The sequence below is a fragment of the Microcaecilia unicolor genome, chromosome 3 (genome assembly GCF_901765095.1).
Source record: "Microcaecilia unicolor chromosome 3, aMicUni1.1, whole genome shotgun sequence".
Lineage (NCBI taxonomy): Eukaryota > Metazoa > Chordata > Amphibia > Gymnophiona > Siphonopidae > Microcaecilia > Microcaecilia unicolor.
Genome location: NC_044033.1, coordinates 14,445,088 through 14,461,684, shown reverse-complemented (window position 1 = coordinate 14,461,684; position 16,597 = coordinate 14,445,088). Strand labels below are relative to the sequence as shown.

At 46.3% G+C, this 16,597-nt stretch overlaps 1 protein-coding gene across 1 annotated transcript in view; it reads right to left on the bottom strand.

The window, feature by feature from the left end:
• LOC115467384 (glucagon-like peptide 1 receptor) overlaps positions 1-12,000 on the bottom strand; it is a 166,154-nt gene extending 154,154 nt beyond the window's left edge. The window contains 2 exon segments of the mRNA XM_030199257.1: positions 11,601-11,713; positions 11,988-12,000. Of these exon segments, the coding sequence (XP_030055117.1) occupies positions 11,601-11,713; positions 11,988-12,000 (126 nt within the window).
• Between the last annotated feature and the right edge of the window lie 4,597 nt (positions 12,001-16,597).

Sequence of the window (16,597 nt, the reverse complement as noted above, 5' to 3'; positions counted from 1 at the left end):
AATTCGGAGGGAGGGGGCCTGGAACTGGGAGGGAGGGAGAGAGGGACGACGACCCTGGAACTCGGAGGGAGGGACGACGACCCTGGAACTAGGAAGAAGGGAGGGGGGACCCTGGAACTGGAAGGGAGGGAGGGGGGGACGACGACCCTGGAACTCGGAGGGAGGGACAACGACCCTGGAACTAGGAAGAAGGGAGGGGGGACCCTGGAACTGGAAGGGAGGGAGGGAGGGACGATGACCCTGGAACTTGGAGGGAGGGACGACGACCCTGGAACTGGGAAGAAGGGAGGGGGGACCCTGGAACTGGGAGGGGGGCCCTGGAACTGGGAGGGGGGCCCTGGAACTGGGAGGGATGATGACCCTGGAACTCGGAGGGAGGGACGACGACCCTGGAACTGGGAAGAAGGGAGGGGGGATCCTGGAACTGGGAGGGAGGGAGGGGGGGGGGAGCCTGGAACTGGGAGGGAGGGGGGATGCTGGAACTTTCCTTAAAAACATTCATGGCAGAAGGTGATTACCTTGCTAGCGCCCGTTTCATTTCAATGAGAAACGGGCTTTTATTTACTAGTATCCTATAACTCTCTATAGAGAAGCTCATTTGCTAATTAAATGATAAGGCCTCTTGGTGCAATGTGTAGGTTGCTGGCCTACTGCTCCCACAACCTGGATTTCAAATCCCACACTAGGGCTTCTATCAGGTAGTCAGCTTTTGTCCTATATCATGCCATTCATCCACTTTCTGGGGTGGGGGTGGGGGGCTGAAAGCAAACCGGGCTTGCAACGTTTCATTTAGACTGGTTTTAGCCAGTCTAAATGAAACGTTATTCCTCACCCTAATGCACAAAGGCTTTCGGCACTGTTTTTACTGTGCACAGAAGACAGCGACTGAAAGTTCTAAGTAAATGACCTCGCTAGTATTCAGTTGAGGCCATTATCCTCCAATGCTCTGAGAAATGGCGCACAAAAACCCCGTGCCCTACCAGTTTGCTTTGAGTTAAAGGTCTGTAAATGTTTGCTGCCTTCATACAACTACTACTACTTAGCATTTCTATAGCGCTACCAGATGTACGCAGTGCTGTAGACTTGAGCATGAAGAGACAGTCCCTGCTCGATAGAGCTTACAATCTAATTAGGACAGACAAACAGGACAAATAAGAGATAAGGGAATATTAAAGTGAGGATGATAAAATAAGGGTTCTGAACAAGTGAATAATGGTTAGGAGTTAAAAGCAGCATCAAAAAGGTGGGCTTTTAGCTTAGATTTGAAGATGGCCAGAGATGGAGCTTGACGTACCGGCTCAGGAAGTCTATTCCAGGCATATGGTGCAGCAAGATAAAAGGAACGGAGTCTGGAGTTAGTGGTGGAGGAGAAGGGTGCAGATAAGAGAGATTTACCCAGTGAACGGAGTTCCCTGGGAGGAATGTAGGGAGAGATGAGAGTGGAGAGGTACTGAGGAGCCGCAGAGTGAATGCACTTATAGGTCAATAAGAGGAGTTTGAACTGTATGCAGAAACGGATAGGGAGTCAGTGAAGTGACTTGAGGAGAGGGCTAATATGAGCATAACGACACTGGCGGAATATAAATCGTGCAGCAGAATTTTGAACTTGTAGTCATATCTTCTACTTTGGAGGAAGCACAGCTGCATGGGCATGGCACATCTCCCCACACCAATTCTGCCACCTGAGCATTGCTAAACAGCTTTTGCTCTTTAATCACCGTTTCGATCTCCAGCTTCCCCCCTGCCGGGCCAGCAGTGTTTTGCGCTGCCCGTTGGGCATGTTCACAGCTCTTGTGGGCATGCGCCAGGAACGTTCCTCCCCATTTAACGTCCAATGCTCAACACTAACAGCTTGCATATAATTTCAGTACTGTCATTTACTATGTTACTATGCTAGTGTTGAGATTTGGTCGATATTTCGTGACAGTCGGTATTTTCAGAGATGAGAATGGAACTAGTGTGATATTAAACCAAATGTATCAGTTTTCTCCTTATATAAGACTATTAGGAGTCCTGCTAGATAATAAGCTATCTCTAGACAGATTAAAAAACGTACTCAAAAATCTTTTCTAATGATGTGCAATTTACAGATGTCTTTCACCTTGTGCTGCAATCTAATGTTAAGTCTACTGGACTATTCCAGTGTAATCTATTTAGGAACCCCTAAGCAAACGATGAAAAAGTTGCATACAATTCACAATGTAGCTTTGCATTTGAGCTATTCATTGAAAAAGAATTTGACAGTGTCTCTATGTTATATAGAAAGCTTCATTGGCTTCCTGTAGACGCTACTATTTATTTATTTTATTTATTTATTGCATTTGTATCCCACATTTTCCCACCTTTTTGCAGGCTCAGTGTGGCTTACAATAGGATATGAATAATAGAAATACATTTGTTACAATTTGGTTATGGAATACATTGTGCAGAGTTGTGTGAGACATTCGATTATCATTAGGAATATAACAATGGGACATCAACATAGAAACATTGGGAGGAGACAGTGGGACAATTGATTACAGGATGAGGGATCTGAAGTGGATGTATGTTGCATTGGTGAACAGTGAGTATGGACTCTATGTGTTTTGGTTCTTTCCGTAAGTTTGTTCAAACAGGTACGTCTTCAGTAGTTTTCGGAAGGAAGCTTGTTCGTTAATCATTCTTAGGTTGCGCGGTAGTGTATTCCAGGCCTGCGTGCTCATGTGGGAAAAGGTTGACGCGTGTAGCGTCTTGTATTTCAGGCCCTTGCAAGTGGGGAAGTGGAGGTTGAGGTATGTTCGGGATGACTTTTTAGCGTTTCTGGGTGGTAGGTCTATTAAATCAGACATGTACGCTGGGGCTTCGCCGTAGATGATCTTATGGACTAGTGTGCAAACTTTGAAAGTAACGCGTTCCTTAAGTGGAAGCCAATGTAATTTCTCTCGTAGTGGTTTCGCCCTTTCGTATCTTGGTTTTCCGAGGATGAGCCTGGCTGCTGTGTTCTGGGCTGTTTGAAGTTTCCTCATTATTTGCTCTTTGCAGCCCGCGTATAGTGAGTTGCAGTAATCCAGGTGGCTGAGGACGAGGGATTGCACTAGGCTGCGGAAGACGAATCTTGGGAAGAATGGTCTTATTCTTTTCAATTTCCACATGCCGTAGAACATCTTCTTGTTTGTAATGTTTGCGTGGGTTTCGAGTGTTAGGTGGCGGTCGATGGTGACTCCAAGGATTTTTAGTGTTTCTGAGACTGGGAGGTTTAGGGTTGGTGTGTTTATAGCGCTGAATTCATTTGTGTTGTATTGGGAGGTGAGTATCAGGCATCGGGTTTTTTCTGTGTTTAATTTCAGGCGGAATGCGTCTGCCCATGTGTTCATGACGTGTAGACTTTGATTGATTTCGTTGGAGATTTCTTTGGTGTCTTGTTTGAATGGGATGTATATTGTTACATCATCGGCGTATATATACGGGTTGAGGTTATGGTTTGATAAGAGTTTTGCTAAAGGGATCATCATTAGGTTGAAAATGGTTGGTGAAAGAGGTGATCCTTGTGGGACTCCACATACAGGTGTCCATGCCTTGGACGTGGTTGAATTAGATGTGACTTGATACGAACGTAGGGTTAGGAACCCCTTGAACCAGTTCAGGACATTTCCTCCTATGCCAAAATGTTCGAGTATGTGTAGCAGGATTCCATGGTCTACCATGTCGAAGGCGCTTGACATGTCAAATTGTAGGAGGAGTATATTGTTGCCAGTTGCGATGATTTGTTTGAATTTGGTCATAAGGGTGATTAATACTGTTTCTGTGCTATTATTCGATCGGAATCCTGATTGGGCGTCATGCAGTATTGAGTGTTTATCTAGGTAGTTTGTGAGTTGTTTAGTTACCATACCTTCAGTTAACTTGGTTATTAGTGGTATAGATTCTACTACTACTATTTAGCATTTCTATAGCGCTACAAGGCGTACACAGCGCTGCACAAACATAGAAGAAAGACAGTCCCTGCTCAAAGAGCTTACAATCTAATAGACAAAAAATAAAGTAAGCAAATCAAATCAAGAAAAAATGTTTCACGCCATGTGGAGGCTTTGGCATATCAGATACTTCCTTCCTAGAGATTTGTTCCGCACACTTGTCCACTGGCTTGTCCTCTCCCACTTAGACTATTGCAGCGGAATTTACGCGGGCTGCCAGGCCTCTCTGTTGAAAAAGTTCCAAACAGTTCAGAACACTGCTGCGAGACTCATCCTGAGAGAGCGACGCTTTGCACATGCCGAACCCTTACGGTTCAAATTACACTGGCTGCCTGTTCAGGAGCGCACTGCCTTTAAACTCTGCTCCTTGACCCATAAAATTATCTATGGGTTTGCCCCGGAGTATATGCACCCCTTGATCGACCTCCCGCCCAGGAATCCCAACCCTGCTGCTCGTTCCTTCCTCCACCTTCACTTCCCAAACTGTAAGGGTGTCAAGTACAAGAGGATCTTCGCCTCGTCTTTCCGCTATTAGAGTCCTAAGCACTGGAATTCTCTCCTGCAACACCTTAAAACTCAAGCGGACCACGCCCTCTTCAAGAAGTTGTTGAAGACCTACTTCTTTGCCAAGACCTACTCCTCACTTTATACCGCTGCTTGATGCACCCTCCCTGGCTCCTACCCTGCTAGTTCACCCTGTTAGATGCTTCTCCCCCTGCATACTCCTTGTATATTCTTCTAAGTTTTCCTATTCTGTATTTTATTTAATGTTTGTAAGCCACATTGTGCCTGCATGAGTGGGAAAATGTGGGATATAAGTGAACAATAAATAAATAAATTAATGTGTACAGGAAGGAGGAGGGAAGGGTAGGTGGAGGCGAGTGGTTACGAGTCAAAGCAATGTTAAAGAGGTGGGCTTTCAGTCTAGATTTAAAGGTGGCCAAAGATGGGGCAAGACGTAGGGGCTCAGGAAGTTTATTCCAGGCGTAGGGTGCAGTGAGACAGAAGGCGCAAAGTCTGGAGTTGGCAGTAGTGGATAAGAAGGATTTATCCATGGAGCAGAGTGCACGGGAAGGGGTGTAGGGAAGGACGAGTGTGGAGAGATACTGGGGAGCAGCAGAGTAAGTACATTTATAGGTTAGTAGAAGAAGTTTGAACAGGATGCGAAAACGGATAGGGAGCCAGTGAAGCGACTTGAGGAGAGGGGTAGTATGAGTAAAGCGACCCTGGCGGAAGATGAGACAGAGAGGGGAGAGGTGACTAAGTGGGAGGCCAGCAAGAAGCAGATTGCAGTAGTCTAAACGAGAGGTGACAAGGGTGTGGATGAGGGTTTTGGTAGAGTGCTCGGAAAGAAAGGGGCGGATTTTACGGATGTTGTAAAGAAAGAAACAACAGGTCTTGGCGATCTGCTGGATATGAGCAGAGAAGGAGAGAGAAGAGTCAAAGATCCCAAGGTTTCGAGCTGAGGAGACAGAGAGAATGAGAGAGCCATCAACAGAAATAGAAAATGGGGGGAGTGGGGAGGTGGGTTTGGGGGGGAAAATGAGAAGCTCAGTTTTGGTCATGTTTAATTTCAGGTGGCGTTGAGACATCCAGACAGCAATGTCAGACAAGCACGCTGAAACTTTGGTTTGGATGCAAGGTGAGATATCAGGAGTAGAAAGGTAGATTTGGGAGTCATCAGCATAGAGATGGTAGGAAAAGCCATGGGATGAGATTAATGAGCCAAGGGAAGAAGTGTAGATAGAAAAGAGGAGGGGACCAAGAACAGAACCCTGAGGTACGCCGACAAGCAGATGGATAGAAGTAGAAGAGGATCCACCAGAGTGAACACTGAAGGTGCGGAGGGAGAGGTAGGAAGAGAACCAGGAAAGGACAGAGCCCTGGAATCCAAGTGAGGACAGGGTATCGAGAAGTATGCTGTGATCGACAGTGTCAAAAGCAGCGGAAAGATCAAGAAGAATGAGGATGGAATATTGACCTCTGGATTTAGCCAGTAATAGGTCATTGGAGACTTTAGTAAACGCAGTTTCGGTTGAGTGGAGAGGGCAAAAACCAGATTGTAGTGGGTCAAGAATAGCATGTGAGGAGAGAAAATCAAAGCAGCGGTGGTGAACAGCACGCTCAAGTAATTTGGAGAGAAAACGCTAGGGTGCTGTTCAAATTTTTTTGTCTCATTTTTAAGTTATTACATGGCCTTGCTCCTCCTTTATTTGTTGGATCATTCTGTGCTTCAACAAAAGCCCAGAATTACAAGAACAGTGAGGATCCATTCCTCAGGAGCTTAGTCGAGATCGGGTGGCAGAGCCGGTGGTGGGAGGCGGGGCTGGTGGTTGGAAGGCGGGGATAGTGCTGGGCAGACTTATACGGTCTGTGCCCTGAAGAGGACAGGTACAAATCAAAGTAGGGTATACACAAAAAGTAGCACATATGAGTTATCTTGTTGGGCAGACTGGATGGACCGTGCAGGTCTTTTTCTGCCATCATCTACTATGTTACTATGTTACTATGACTCTCTTCACTTTTCCCTCGCTAAAGGGTCATTTTACAAAGGCGCGCTGAAAAATGGCTTGCGGTAGTGTAGGCCCGGGTTTTGGGCACGTGCCAATCCATTTTTCAGCCTGCCTGTAAAAAAAAAAAAGCCCTTTTTAAAATTTTTGCCAAAAATGGATGTGCGGCAGAATCAAAATTGCCGCGCATCCATTTTAGCTATGAGACCTTACCGCCGGCCATTGACCTAGTGGTAAAGTCTTATGCGGTAATGAGCTACGCACACCACATGCCACTTAGTGTGCAAAGCTGACACACACCAGAAAATAAAAAATATTTTTTGGGCGTGTGTAGCGGACGCGCACCAAAAATGAAATTACTGCAAGGGCCACGCGGTAGATGTGCGGTAACTCTATTTTGGCATGCATTGGGTGTGCCTAGATGCTTATGCGGCTTTAGTAAAAGGACCCCTAAAGAATTTAAAAAGAACTAGGGGGGGGCGTTTTACTACGCCACGGTAGGCTCTATGTGCCTGCAGCGTGCACCCAAATGAGACTACTGATAGGCCAGCGCAACCTCCTGTCCAAAAATTTCAGATTTGGTTCATGCCCATAGCGGGTAAAAGATTTATTTATTTATTTATTTCCTCCTACACGAGCCAGTTCTGGCAGTAATCGGCACTTGGTGCATGCCGACCGGTCACCACACATATAGCGCACGAGCCTTTACCGCTAGATCAATAGGTGGCATTAAGGGCTCAGGCCGGTATTAGGTGCGCGCTGGTTTCATTTTTACCGCTGGCCCTTTTCCTGTCCCATTAAAAAAATGCCCCTTTTTGTAGATGCAGTAAAAACTGACCCGGCACGCACCCAATACATGTGCCTACATTACCACAGGCCACGTTTTACCGCAGCTTAGTAAAAGGGCCCCTTGGTTATTAGATATTCTTTTTCCGTTTCAGGCAGCTTGTTTGGATAAACATGTTCAGGATATGTTGCTTTCTGTAAGCAATGATAATCAGTTTCATAAGCATATAAAAACCTGGAAATGTGTTTTGGATGGTAATGGTTAGTAAGACTCTACCAAAACCCTCATCCACACCCTTGTCACGTCTCGTTTAGACTACTGCAATATGCTTCTTGCTGGCCTCCCACTTAGTCACCTCTCCCCTCTCCAGTCGGTTCAAAACTCTGCTGCCCGTCTCATCTTCCGCCAGGGTCGCTTTACTCATACTACCCCTCTCCTCAAGACCCTTCACTGGCTCCCTATCCGTTTTCGCATCCTGTTCAAACTTCTTCTACTAACCTATAAATGTACTCACTCTGCTGCTCCCCAGTATCTCTCCACACTCGTCCTTCCCTACACCCCTTCCCGTGCACTCCGCTCCATGGATAAATCCTTCTTATCTGTTCCCTTCTCCACTACTGCCAACTCCAGACTTCGCGCCTTCTGTCTCGCTGCACCCTACGCCTGGAATAAACTTCCTGAGCCCCTACGTCTTGCCCCATCCTTGGCCACCTTTAAATCTAGACTGAAAGCCCACCTCTTTAACATTGCTTTTGACTCGTAACCACTCGCCTCCACCTACCCTCCTCTCTTCCTTCCCGTTCACATTAATTGATTTGATTTGCTTACTTTATTTTTTGTCTATTAGATTGTAAGCTCTTTGAGCAGGGACTGTCTTTCTTCTATGTTTGTGCAGCGCTGCGTACGCCTTGTAGCGCTACAGAAATGCTAAATAGTAGTAGTAGTAGTAGTATATAGTACATTATTTTATATTGATTATTTGTCTACTTCCTGGAAATGTCCAGCTTCTTTCCTGATGTAATCCACATTGAAACGAGAGGTATATGGCGGAATATCAATGTTAATGTTAACATATTGCTCAGGGAAAGGCCTCCTGCTTGGTCAAAATAATGACACTGCAAGGAACATAGACAAACTGATGAGTAGCCTCGTTTTGCTTGGCCTCCAAGTGTCTCCTGTAGAATTTGACCTGCAAACGGGAGACAAAGAGGGGCATAATCGAATGGGGATGACCATCTCTAAGGGCGCCCATCTCTAAGGACGTCCAGTTGAAGGGGTGGGGGTAAACCACTATTATCGAAACAAGATGGGCGTCCATCTTTCATTTCAATAATACGGTCGGGGATGCCCAAATCTCAACATTTAGGTCAACCTAAATGGAGTGGAGGAGTGGCCTAGTGGTTAGGGTGGTGGACTTTGGTCCTGGGGAACTGAGGAAGTGAGTTCAATTCCCAGCACAGGCAGCTCCTTGTGACTCTGGGCAAGTCACTTAACCCTCCATTGCTCCATGTAAGTCGCATTGAGCCTGCCATGAGTGGGAAAGTGCAGAGTACAAATGTAACCTTAGAGATGGTCGACATAAATGTTGAGATGGGGGATCTTAGAGATGGTCGTCACTGGTTTTCAGCGATAATGGAAACCGAGGACGCCCATCTCAAAAACAACCAAATCCAAGCCATTTGGTCATGGGAGGAGCCAGCATTCATAGTGCACTGGCCCCCCTTACATGCCAGGACACCAACCGGGCACCCTAGGGGGCACTGCAGTGGACTTCAGAAATTGCTTCCAGGTGCATAGCTCCCTTACCTTCGATGCTGAGCCCCCCAAACCCCACTACCCACAACTGTACACCACTACCATAGCCCTTATAGGTGAAGGGGGCACCTAGATGTGGGTGCAGTGGGTTTGTGGTGGGTTTTGGAGGGCTCGCTGTTTCCTCCACAAGTGTAACAGGTAGAGGGGGATGGGCCTGGGTCCGCCTGCCTGAAGTGCACTGCATCCACTAAAACTGCACCAGGGACCTGCATACTGCTGTCATGGAGCTGGGTATGATATTTGAGGCTGGCATAGAGGCTGGAAAAAAATTTAAAAAATTTATTTTAGGGTGGGAGGGGGTTGGTGACCACTGGGGTTATAAGGGGAGGTCATCTCCGATTCCCTCCGGTGGTCATCTGGTCAGTTCGGGCACCTTTTTGAGGCTTGGTCATGAAAAAAAAATGGACCAAGTAAAGTCGACCAAATGCTCGTCAGGGACGCCCTTCTTTTTTCTATTATCAACCGAGGACGCCCATCTCTTAAGCACGCCCCAGTCCCGCCTTCGCCATGCTTCCGACACGCCCCCGGGAACTTTGGTCGTCCCCACGACGGACTGCAGTTGATGGCGCCCAAAATCAGCTTTCGATTATGCCGATTTGGGCGACCCTGAGAGAAGGACGTCCATCTCCCGATTTCTGTCAGAAGATGGGCGCCCTTCTGTTTCGAAAATGCCTTTGAAAGTAGGCTAAAACTTTTGAACAAAATGGAGGCTGGTGAACTGGAGCTTGCATGCCTGTCCACAGATAAGAAATGAGTAAGAAGAGGTACATTATAAGTTCCCTAATGAGATCAGTCTGAAATGAGCAGAAAGCAATCCGTGCAAAGGTAAAGAAAGCAGCTATGTATGTTGACTCTCAGATGATATGAAGGGGGGGGGGCAGTTACTTGTATTCGGCCTGCAATCTGAAGGGGATAGAGCTTGCAGAGCAGCAACAGGTAAAAGAAATATAGGAGCCCTGTTACTATGTCACGTAGGCGCCTACGTGAGCCCAACGTGCGCCAAATTGGAGTTACCGCCCGGTTACCACGTGGCCCTTGCAGTAATTTCAATTTTGGTGCGCGTCCGAAAAATATTTTTAAATTTATGGCGCGCGTAGGTCATTACCGTCCGGTTACTGCATGAGACCTTACCGCTAGGTCAATGGCTTGCGGTAAGATCTCAGACCCAAAATGGACGCACGCCAATTTTCATTTTGCCACACGTCCATTTTCGGCAAAAATCATTTTTGGTAGGTGCACTGAAAAATAATTCTGCCTGTGCCCAAAACCCGCGTCTACACTACCGCAGGCCATTTTTCAGCGCACCTTAGTAAAAGGATCCCACAGTTCCAATCTAACTGCAGATAGTTCATGGCCAATGACTGCAAAACTTAAATTAAAAAAATAAATAAAAAGAGGGAAAATAGCATAAGAACCCCTCCATGCTCTCTAACCTTAATATGCATTTCAGATGATGTTTCCTCAGAGGAATGTCTTCTGCAGTTCCCTGGAGCTATGTGAGAAGCTGATTCCTTGAGAGCCAGATAGGAAGAGACAGGCTGTGCGTAATCACTCCTTTGGGAGAGTCAAGTAAGGTGGAAGAAGGAAATAGCTGTGCACGATGACTTCTTGATGAGAAGCAGATGAAATGGAAAATGAGAGAGGCTGTGCATGGTGACTCCTGCATGGGATGAAGCACGGAAAGAGACCCTGCATGAGAAGAAAACAAACAAACTGTGTATCGTTCATTCTACACAAACTTGGTGCAAGCAGTGACCGTTTCCTTTTCTGATACAGACCCAGTTTGTCAATTTTTCACCCTCAACAATCTTCAGTTTGTACGCTGAGTCCAGTGTTGGGGAAGTCTCTGCTCAAGGTTGGAAATAGAAATGCGGGTCCCATTTTCTGGGACAGAGCTGGGTGGGAATGAGAGTACCTCCAAGCAACTTTTGGAGGCTGGACCATGTTCATTGTTGAGAAAAGACAGCCTGCAAAGTCGGTCGAAAAACCCATAGACATGCTGGCTGCTATCCAAGGCACTCAAGGTTCCTTTTACTAAGGTGCGCTGAAGAATGGTCTGAGGTAGTGTAAGCGTATGTTTTGGACGCGCGCAGATTCATTTTTCAGTGCACCTCTAAAAACGCGACTATTTTGGGTCTGAGACCTTACCCCAGCCATTGACTTAGTGGTAAGGTCTCATGTGTTACCCAGATGGGAAGGGTCAATGTGTGTCAAATGCCTTTACCGCCCGGTAGCACCTTGCACCCGAAAATAAAAATTATTTTCTGGCGCGCGTAGTGGACGCGTGCCACAAATGAAATTACAGCTCGACAGATGCTGTAGCCGGGCGGTAACTCGGAACTGGCACGTGTTGGGTGCAAGTAGGCCCTACACGGCTTAATAGAAAGGCCCCTCAGTGAGTTTTCATAATAAAAACAACTTGACGGTTCTTCCTACAAATACCCCAGTGCCAACAGACACAATCTGTTGAGAAAGTCCAAGGTATCTGCAGAGGAAAAATATTACGTTGTTACCTTTCATGTGAGTTCTCCTTACCTTACTTAAGGTGTCCTCGCATTCCGAGAGATTCCGCCATGCTGTGGTAGAGTTCTCATTCAGAAGCCAGGTACCTTCAAGGGTGCAGAACCGATATACTCGTCCTCGGAGCACTGACGGATATAAGGAGAGTACACAGAGAGCTCAATATCATAATGATTCATTAGGGATATTGATTAGCGTCATCACAGAGCATGACAGGGAGCTCAACATATTTCAGAGGAGTCTTGACACTTCTAGAATTGCAAGTCAGCTGAAATATTTACTGTGGTATACTCTGTCTGTTGACTTAACACCGAAACTTTAGTATTTTGTGATAATTTCAGACTGTAGTAATATTTCAATAAGTAGTGTCACATCTGATACATAGATAAATAGCTTATGTACCCGCTGGATACATCTACAGCTGGTATTTATTGCAAATTGCTTCATAGATCTTAAGAGCCTAGTCACAGGGTGGTCAATTTTCAAAGTGATTTTCAAAGATAAAAAGCATTTTCCCCACATAAATTGGCTGTCTGAGAAACACTAGCACTTCAACTACTAGGGAGGTGGTAGAGACAAAAATGGTGACGGAATTCAAAATGGTTTGGGCTAAACACAGAGGATTTCTAATAGAAAATGGGTGGTATAAAAACCCCCCCTCTGATCTTAAATGGTTGCATGAGTGTGGATGTGACAAGTGATGTTTATATGGCGACTCTGGCTGTGATGAACTGAGGCCGGTGCCGGGCAGACTTGTATGGTCCGTGTCCTGTATATGGCAATCCGGTTTAGGATGGGCTGGAAAGGGCTTCGAACACAACTACAGTGCTGAGCAGACTTTTACAGTCTGGGTCCCGCAAATGACAAGAAATATAAAACCAAAATATGAAATATAAAACCAAAATATGAAAGTGCAAAACCCTTACGAGAGAAGCTACACTGGCTTCCACTCAAGGAACGCATTACTTTTAAAGTATGCACGTTAATCCACAAAATCATTCACAGCGAAGCTCCAGCCTACATGTCTGAGTTAATAGATCTACCACCCAGAAACGCCAAAAGATCATCCCGAACCTTCCTCAACCTCCACTTCCCTAATTGCAAGGGCGTAAAATACAAGACGCTACACGCGTCAACCTTTTCTCACATGGGCACGCAGTACTGGAATGCACTGCCGCGCAACCTGAGAACGATCCACGAGCAAACCTCCTTCCGCAAACTACTGAAGACCCATCTTTTTGAAAAAATCTACGGAAAGAAGCAAAACACATAAAGCTCACACTCACTGTTCACTAATGCATCAATACATCCACTTCTGAACTCTCACCCCCCGTAGTCTCACCTCACTCATACCCTTACTCATAGAAATATGTAAACCATACATAATGCCCTTTTAACCTCCCGCTGTCTCCTTCCAATGTTTCAAGGTTTGGTTCCAGTGTTTATATTCCTTAACAACACTTCGATTGTCTTGTATAACTCTTCATAATGTAATCCATAACCAAGTTGTAACAAATTGTATTTCCATCATTCATATCGTATTGTAAGCCACACTGAGCCCGCAAAGAGGTGGGAAAATGTGGGATACAAATGCAATAAATAAATAAATAAGACAGATAGGCTGGAGTGGGCTTCGACAGAAACTCTAGTAGTTGGAACGTAAGTACAGGGCAGGGCGGACTTATGCGGTTTATGTCCCAGAGATGCCAAGGAAAGACCATGGCCAAGTATTTTCCACATTGCTTTTTTTGAGGGGGTACTTGGGGGTACTGAGTACTGGCACCTTTTCCATTGTCTGCTAAAATTGACCCATGGTCCCTAAGTTTTAATGAAAGAGCTCAGGCTCTACACACCAATTCTGCCTTGTCATAGGTTCTGTGACTGGTTGCAGGGGGCCTGGCTATTGTGGGGAGGGTCCCTCAGTGATTACCCCCCACCTCTGAAGGGTGGCCTAGCATTTGAGTACCGGCACCTTTTTCACTAGAAAAAGTGCACTGATTTTCCATCACATTCATTGTTGATGTAATCATGAATTGATAACGAGTGTGACTGAATGGACCGTTCAGGTCTTTATCTGCCATCATTTACTACTGGGCTCATTTTCAAAAGAGAAAAACGTCCAAATCAGCATTTATGAAACCTATTTTTAGACGTTTTTCTCTGAAGTCCGCCAGAAGTGCGTCCAAATATCAAGGGGGAGTGTCGGGGGGCGTGTTCAGGGCAGAACTCGGGTGTTCCTAAGACTTAGACGTTTTTCAGCCTTAATGGAACAAAACAAAACCGTCCAGGATTAAAACTTAGACGTTTTGAGCTAGACCTGTTTTTATTACAAATAAGGCACAAAAAGGTGCCCTAAATAACCAGATGACCACTGGAGGGAATCAGGAATGACCTCCCCTTATTCCCCCAGTGGTCACTAACCCCCCCCCCCCCCAAATGTGATGAAAAACATTACTTTTACCAACCTCTATGCCAGCTTCAGATGTTTATACTCAAGTCTATTAGAACAGCATGCAGGTCCCTGGAGTAGTGTAGTGGTGGGTGCAATGCACTGCAGACAGGCCCGTACCTCTCCCTACCTGTTACCCTTGTGGAGGAAACTGTGGGCCCTGCAAAACTCACCAGAAACCCACTGTACCCACATTTAGGTGCCCCCTTCACCTGTAAGGGCTATGGTAGTGATGTACAGTTGGGGGTAGTGGGTTTTGGGGGGGCTCAGCAGACAAGGTAAGGGAGCAATGGTGAGATGTGTACTTGGGAGCATTTTATGAAGTCCACTGCAGTGCCCCTTAGGGTGCCCTATTGCCGGGTTTTTTTGCAAAATGTCCAAAGTCAGACGTCATATCGAAAATGCCCCTCCACGCCACTCACGTTACTGCTTATCATTTCTATAACACTACTGCCTGTATGCAATGCTGTACACATTCACACAAGAGACGGTCCCTGCTTAATGAGCTTACAGTCTATTCAAGGCAGACAAACAGGACAGTTAAAGCAGGGGTTCTCAGCGCAATCCCCGCGACACACCCAGCCGGTCAGGTTTGCAGGATATAAGATGCATTTGAATGTACTTCCTCCCTTGTAAGTAAATCTATCCCAAGGCATATTCGTTGTGGGTAACCTGATAACCTGGGTGTGTCCTAAGGACTGAGTTAAAGACATGAACTATTCTGATCCTTCTCCTCCTTTGTGATATGATCAATTATGGTGTTATTTTAGAGGGGCTAGTCACGTTTGAAATATACATAAACTGGTACTTAAACACTTACCTTACATCAGTGGTGTAGCCAGTATGGGGCCACGGGGGCCTGGGCCCCCATAGATATGCCCCTGGACTCCCTGCTGATGACCCTCGACTCCCCCTCCCGCTGCCAACCCGCCGTCGCCTACCTTTGCTGGCAGGGGGACCCCAACCCCCGCCAGCCGAGCCGAGGTCCTCTTCTTCCCAATCCCGCGCAAGGCTTCGTTCTAGTCTGACGTCCAGTAGGACGTCAGACTAGAACGAAGCCTTGCGCGGGATTGGGAAGAAGAGGACCTTGGCTGGCGGGGGTTGGGGTTCCCCGCCAGCAAAGGTAGGCGACGGCAGGTTGGCGGCGGGAGGGGGGGTCGAGAGGGTAGTCAGCAGGGGGTTGAAAGTTGGTTGCGAGGGGGGGGGGTTCAGCAATGATGGGGGAGGGGCTAAAATGTGCCCCCTCACCTCTGGCTCTGGACCCCCCTCCCGCCGAAGTCTGGCTACGCCCCTGCCTTACATAAATGTCTAAGTTACTATTATCAGAGGCAGCATACGCACATCAAAAACCCAAGTTCACACAAATGGCAAGAGGGTGTGTTCTGAGTGTGTTTTGGGTGGGACTAGGGAATGCCAGGAAGACACATGTTTATTCTCCGTTTCAGAAGGGAAACGAACATCAGTGTCCTAACAGACTGACATCAGGATTTATACCTGCTACCAAGCACAATTAGATTTTCGCAAACTGCTCTGATTAAGCAGCAGTCCATTAGAGGGATTAGGGGAAGTTACCCCCAGTGGTTTTTGTCCCCCCCTCCCCCCCACCCCAAGCCAAACTGGCAAGGAATACCAATCTCTGTGACAGTGTAAGGAACATACATTATTTTACTGAAGATGTGGCTATTTGTAAAATCTTTACTACTTTGTAGCTTCATTGTGTGCCCCCTCATAGAGGTCCAATAAAATAATGAGTGGAGTTGAACGGGTAGATGTGAAGCGTCTGTTCACGCTTTCCAAAAATACTAGGACTAGGGGGCACGCAATGAAGCTACAATGTAGTAAATTTAAAACGAATCGGAGAAAATGTTTCTTCACTCAACGTGTAATTAAACTCTGGAATTCGTTGCCAGAGAATGTGGTAAAGGCGGTTAGCTTAGCGGAGTTTAAAAAAAGGTTTGGACTGCTTCCTAAAAGAAAAGTCCATAGACCATTATTAAACGGACTTTGGGAAAATCCACTATTTCTGGGATAAGCAGTATAGAATGTTTTGTACATTTTTGGGATCTTGCCAGGTATTTGTGACCTGGATTGGCCACTGTTGGAAACAGGATGCTGGGCTTGATCGACCTTTGGTCTTTCCCAATATGGCAATATGTATGTACTTATGTACATGATCTACCCAAAGTCCGCTCCTGTACATACCCACTGGCAAAGTACGTGTCATCAGGTCATGGTGCGTGCTTTGACACCGGTTGGCATTTTATTAGAGGCTATTAATGTATGTGGCCACAACAATGTGAAAATGACTTTATTAAATTGTGTCTGATGACCTTAAAGCTTTCAAACAGGTAGAAAAAGTGACGGCCAAAGCCAGAAGGATGCTTGGGTGCATAAAGAGAGGCATGACCAGCAGGAAAAAGGAGGTGATAGTGCCATTGTATAAGTCTCTGGTGAGGCCTCATTTGGAGTACTGCATGCAGTTCTGGAGACCGCACCTACGGAAAGATATAAACAGGATGGAGTCGGTCCAGAGGGCGGCTACGAAATTAGTAAGCGGTCTTGA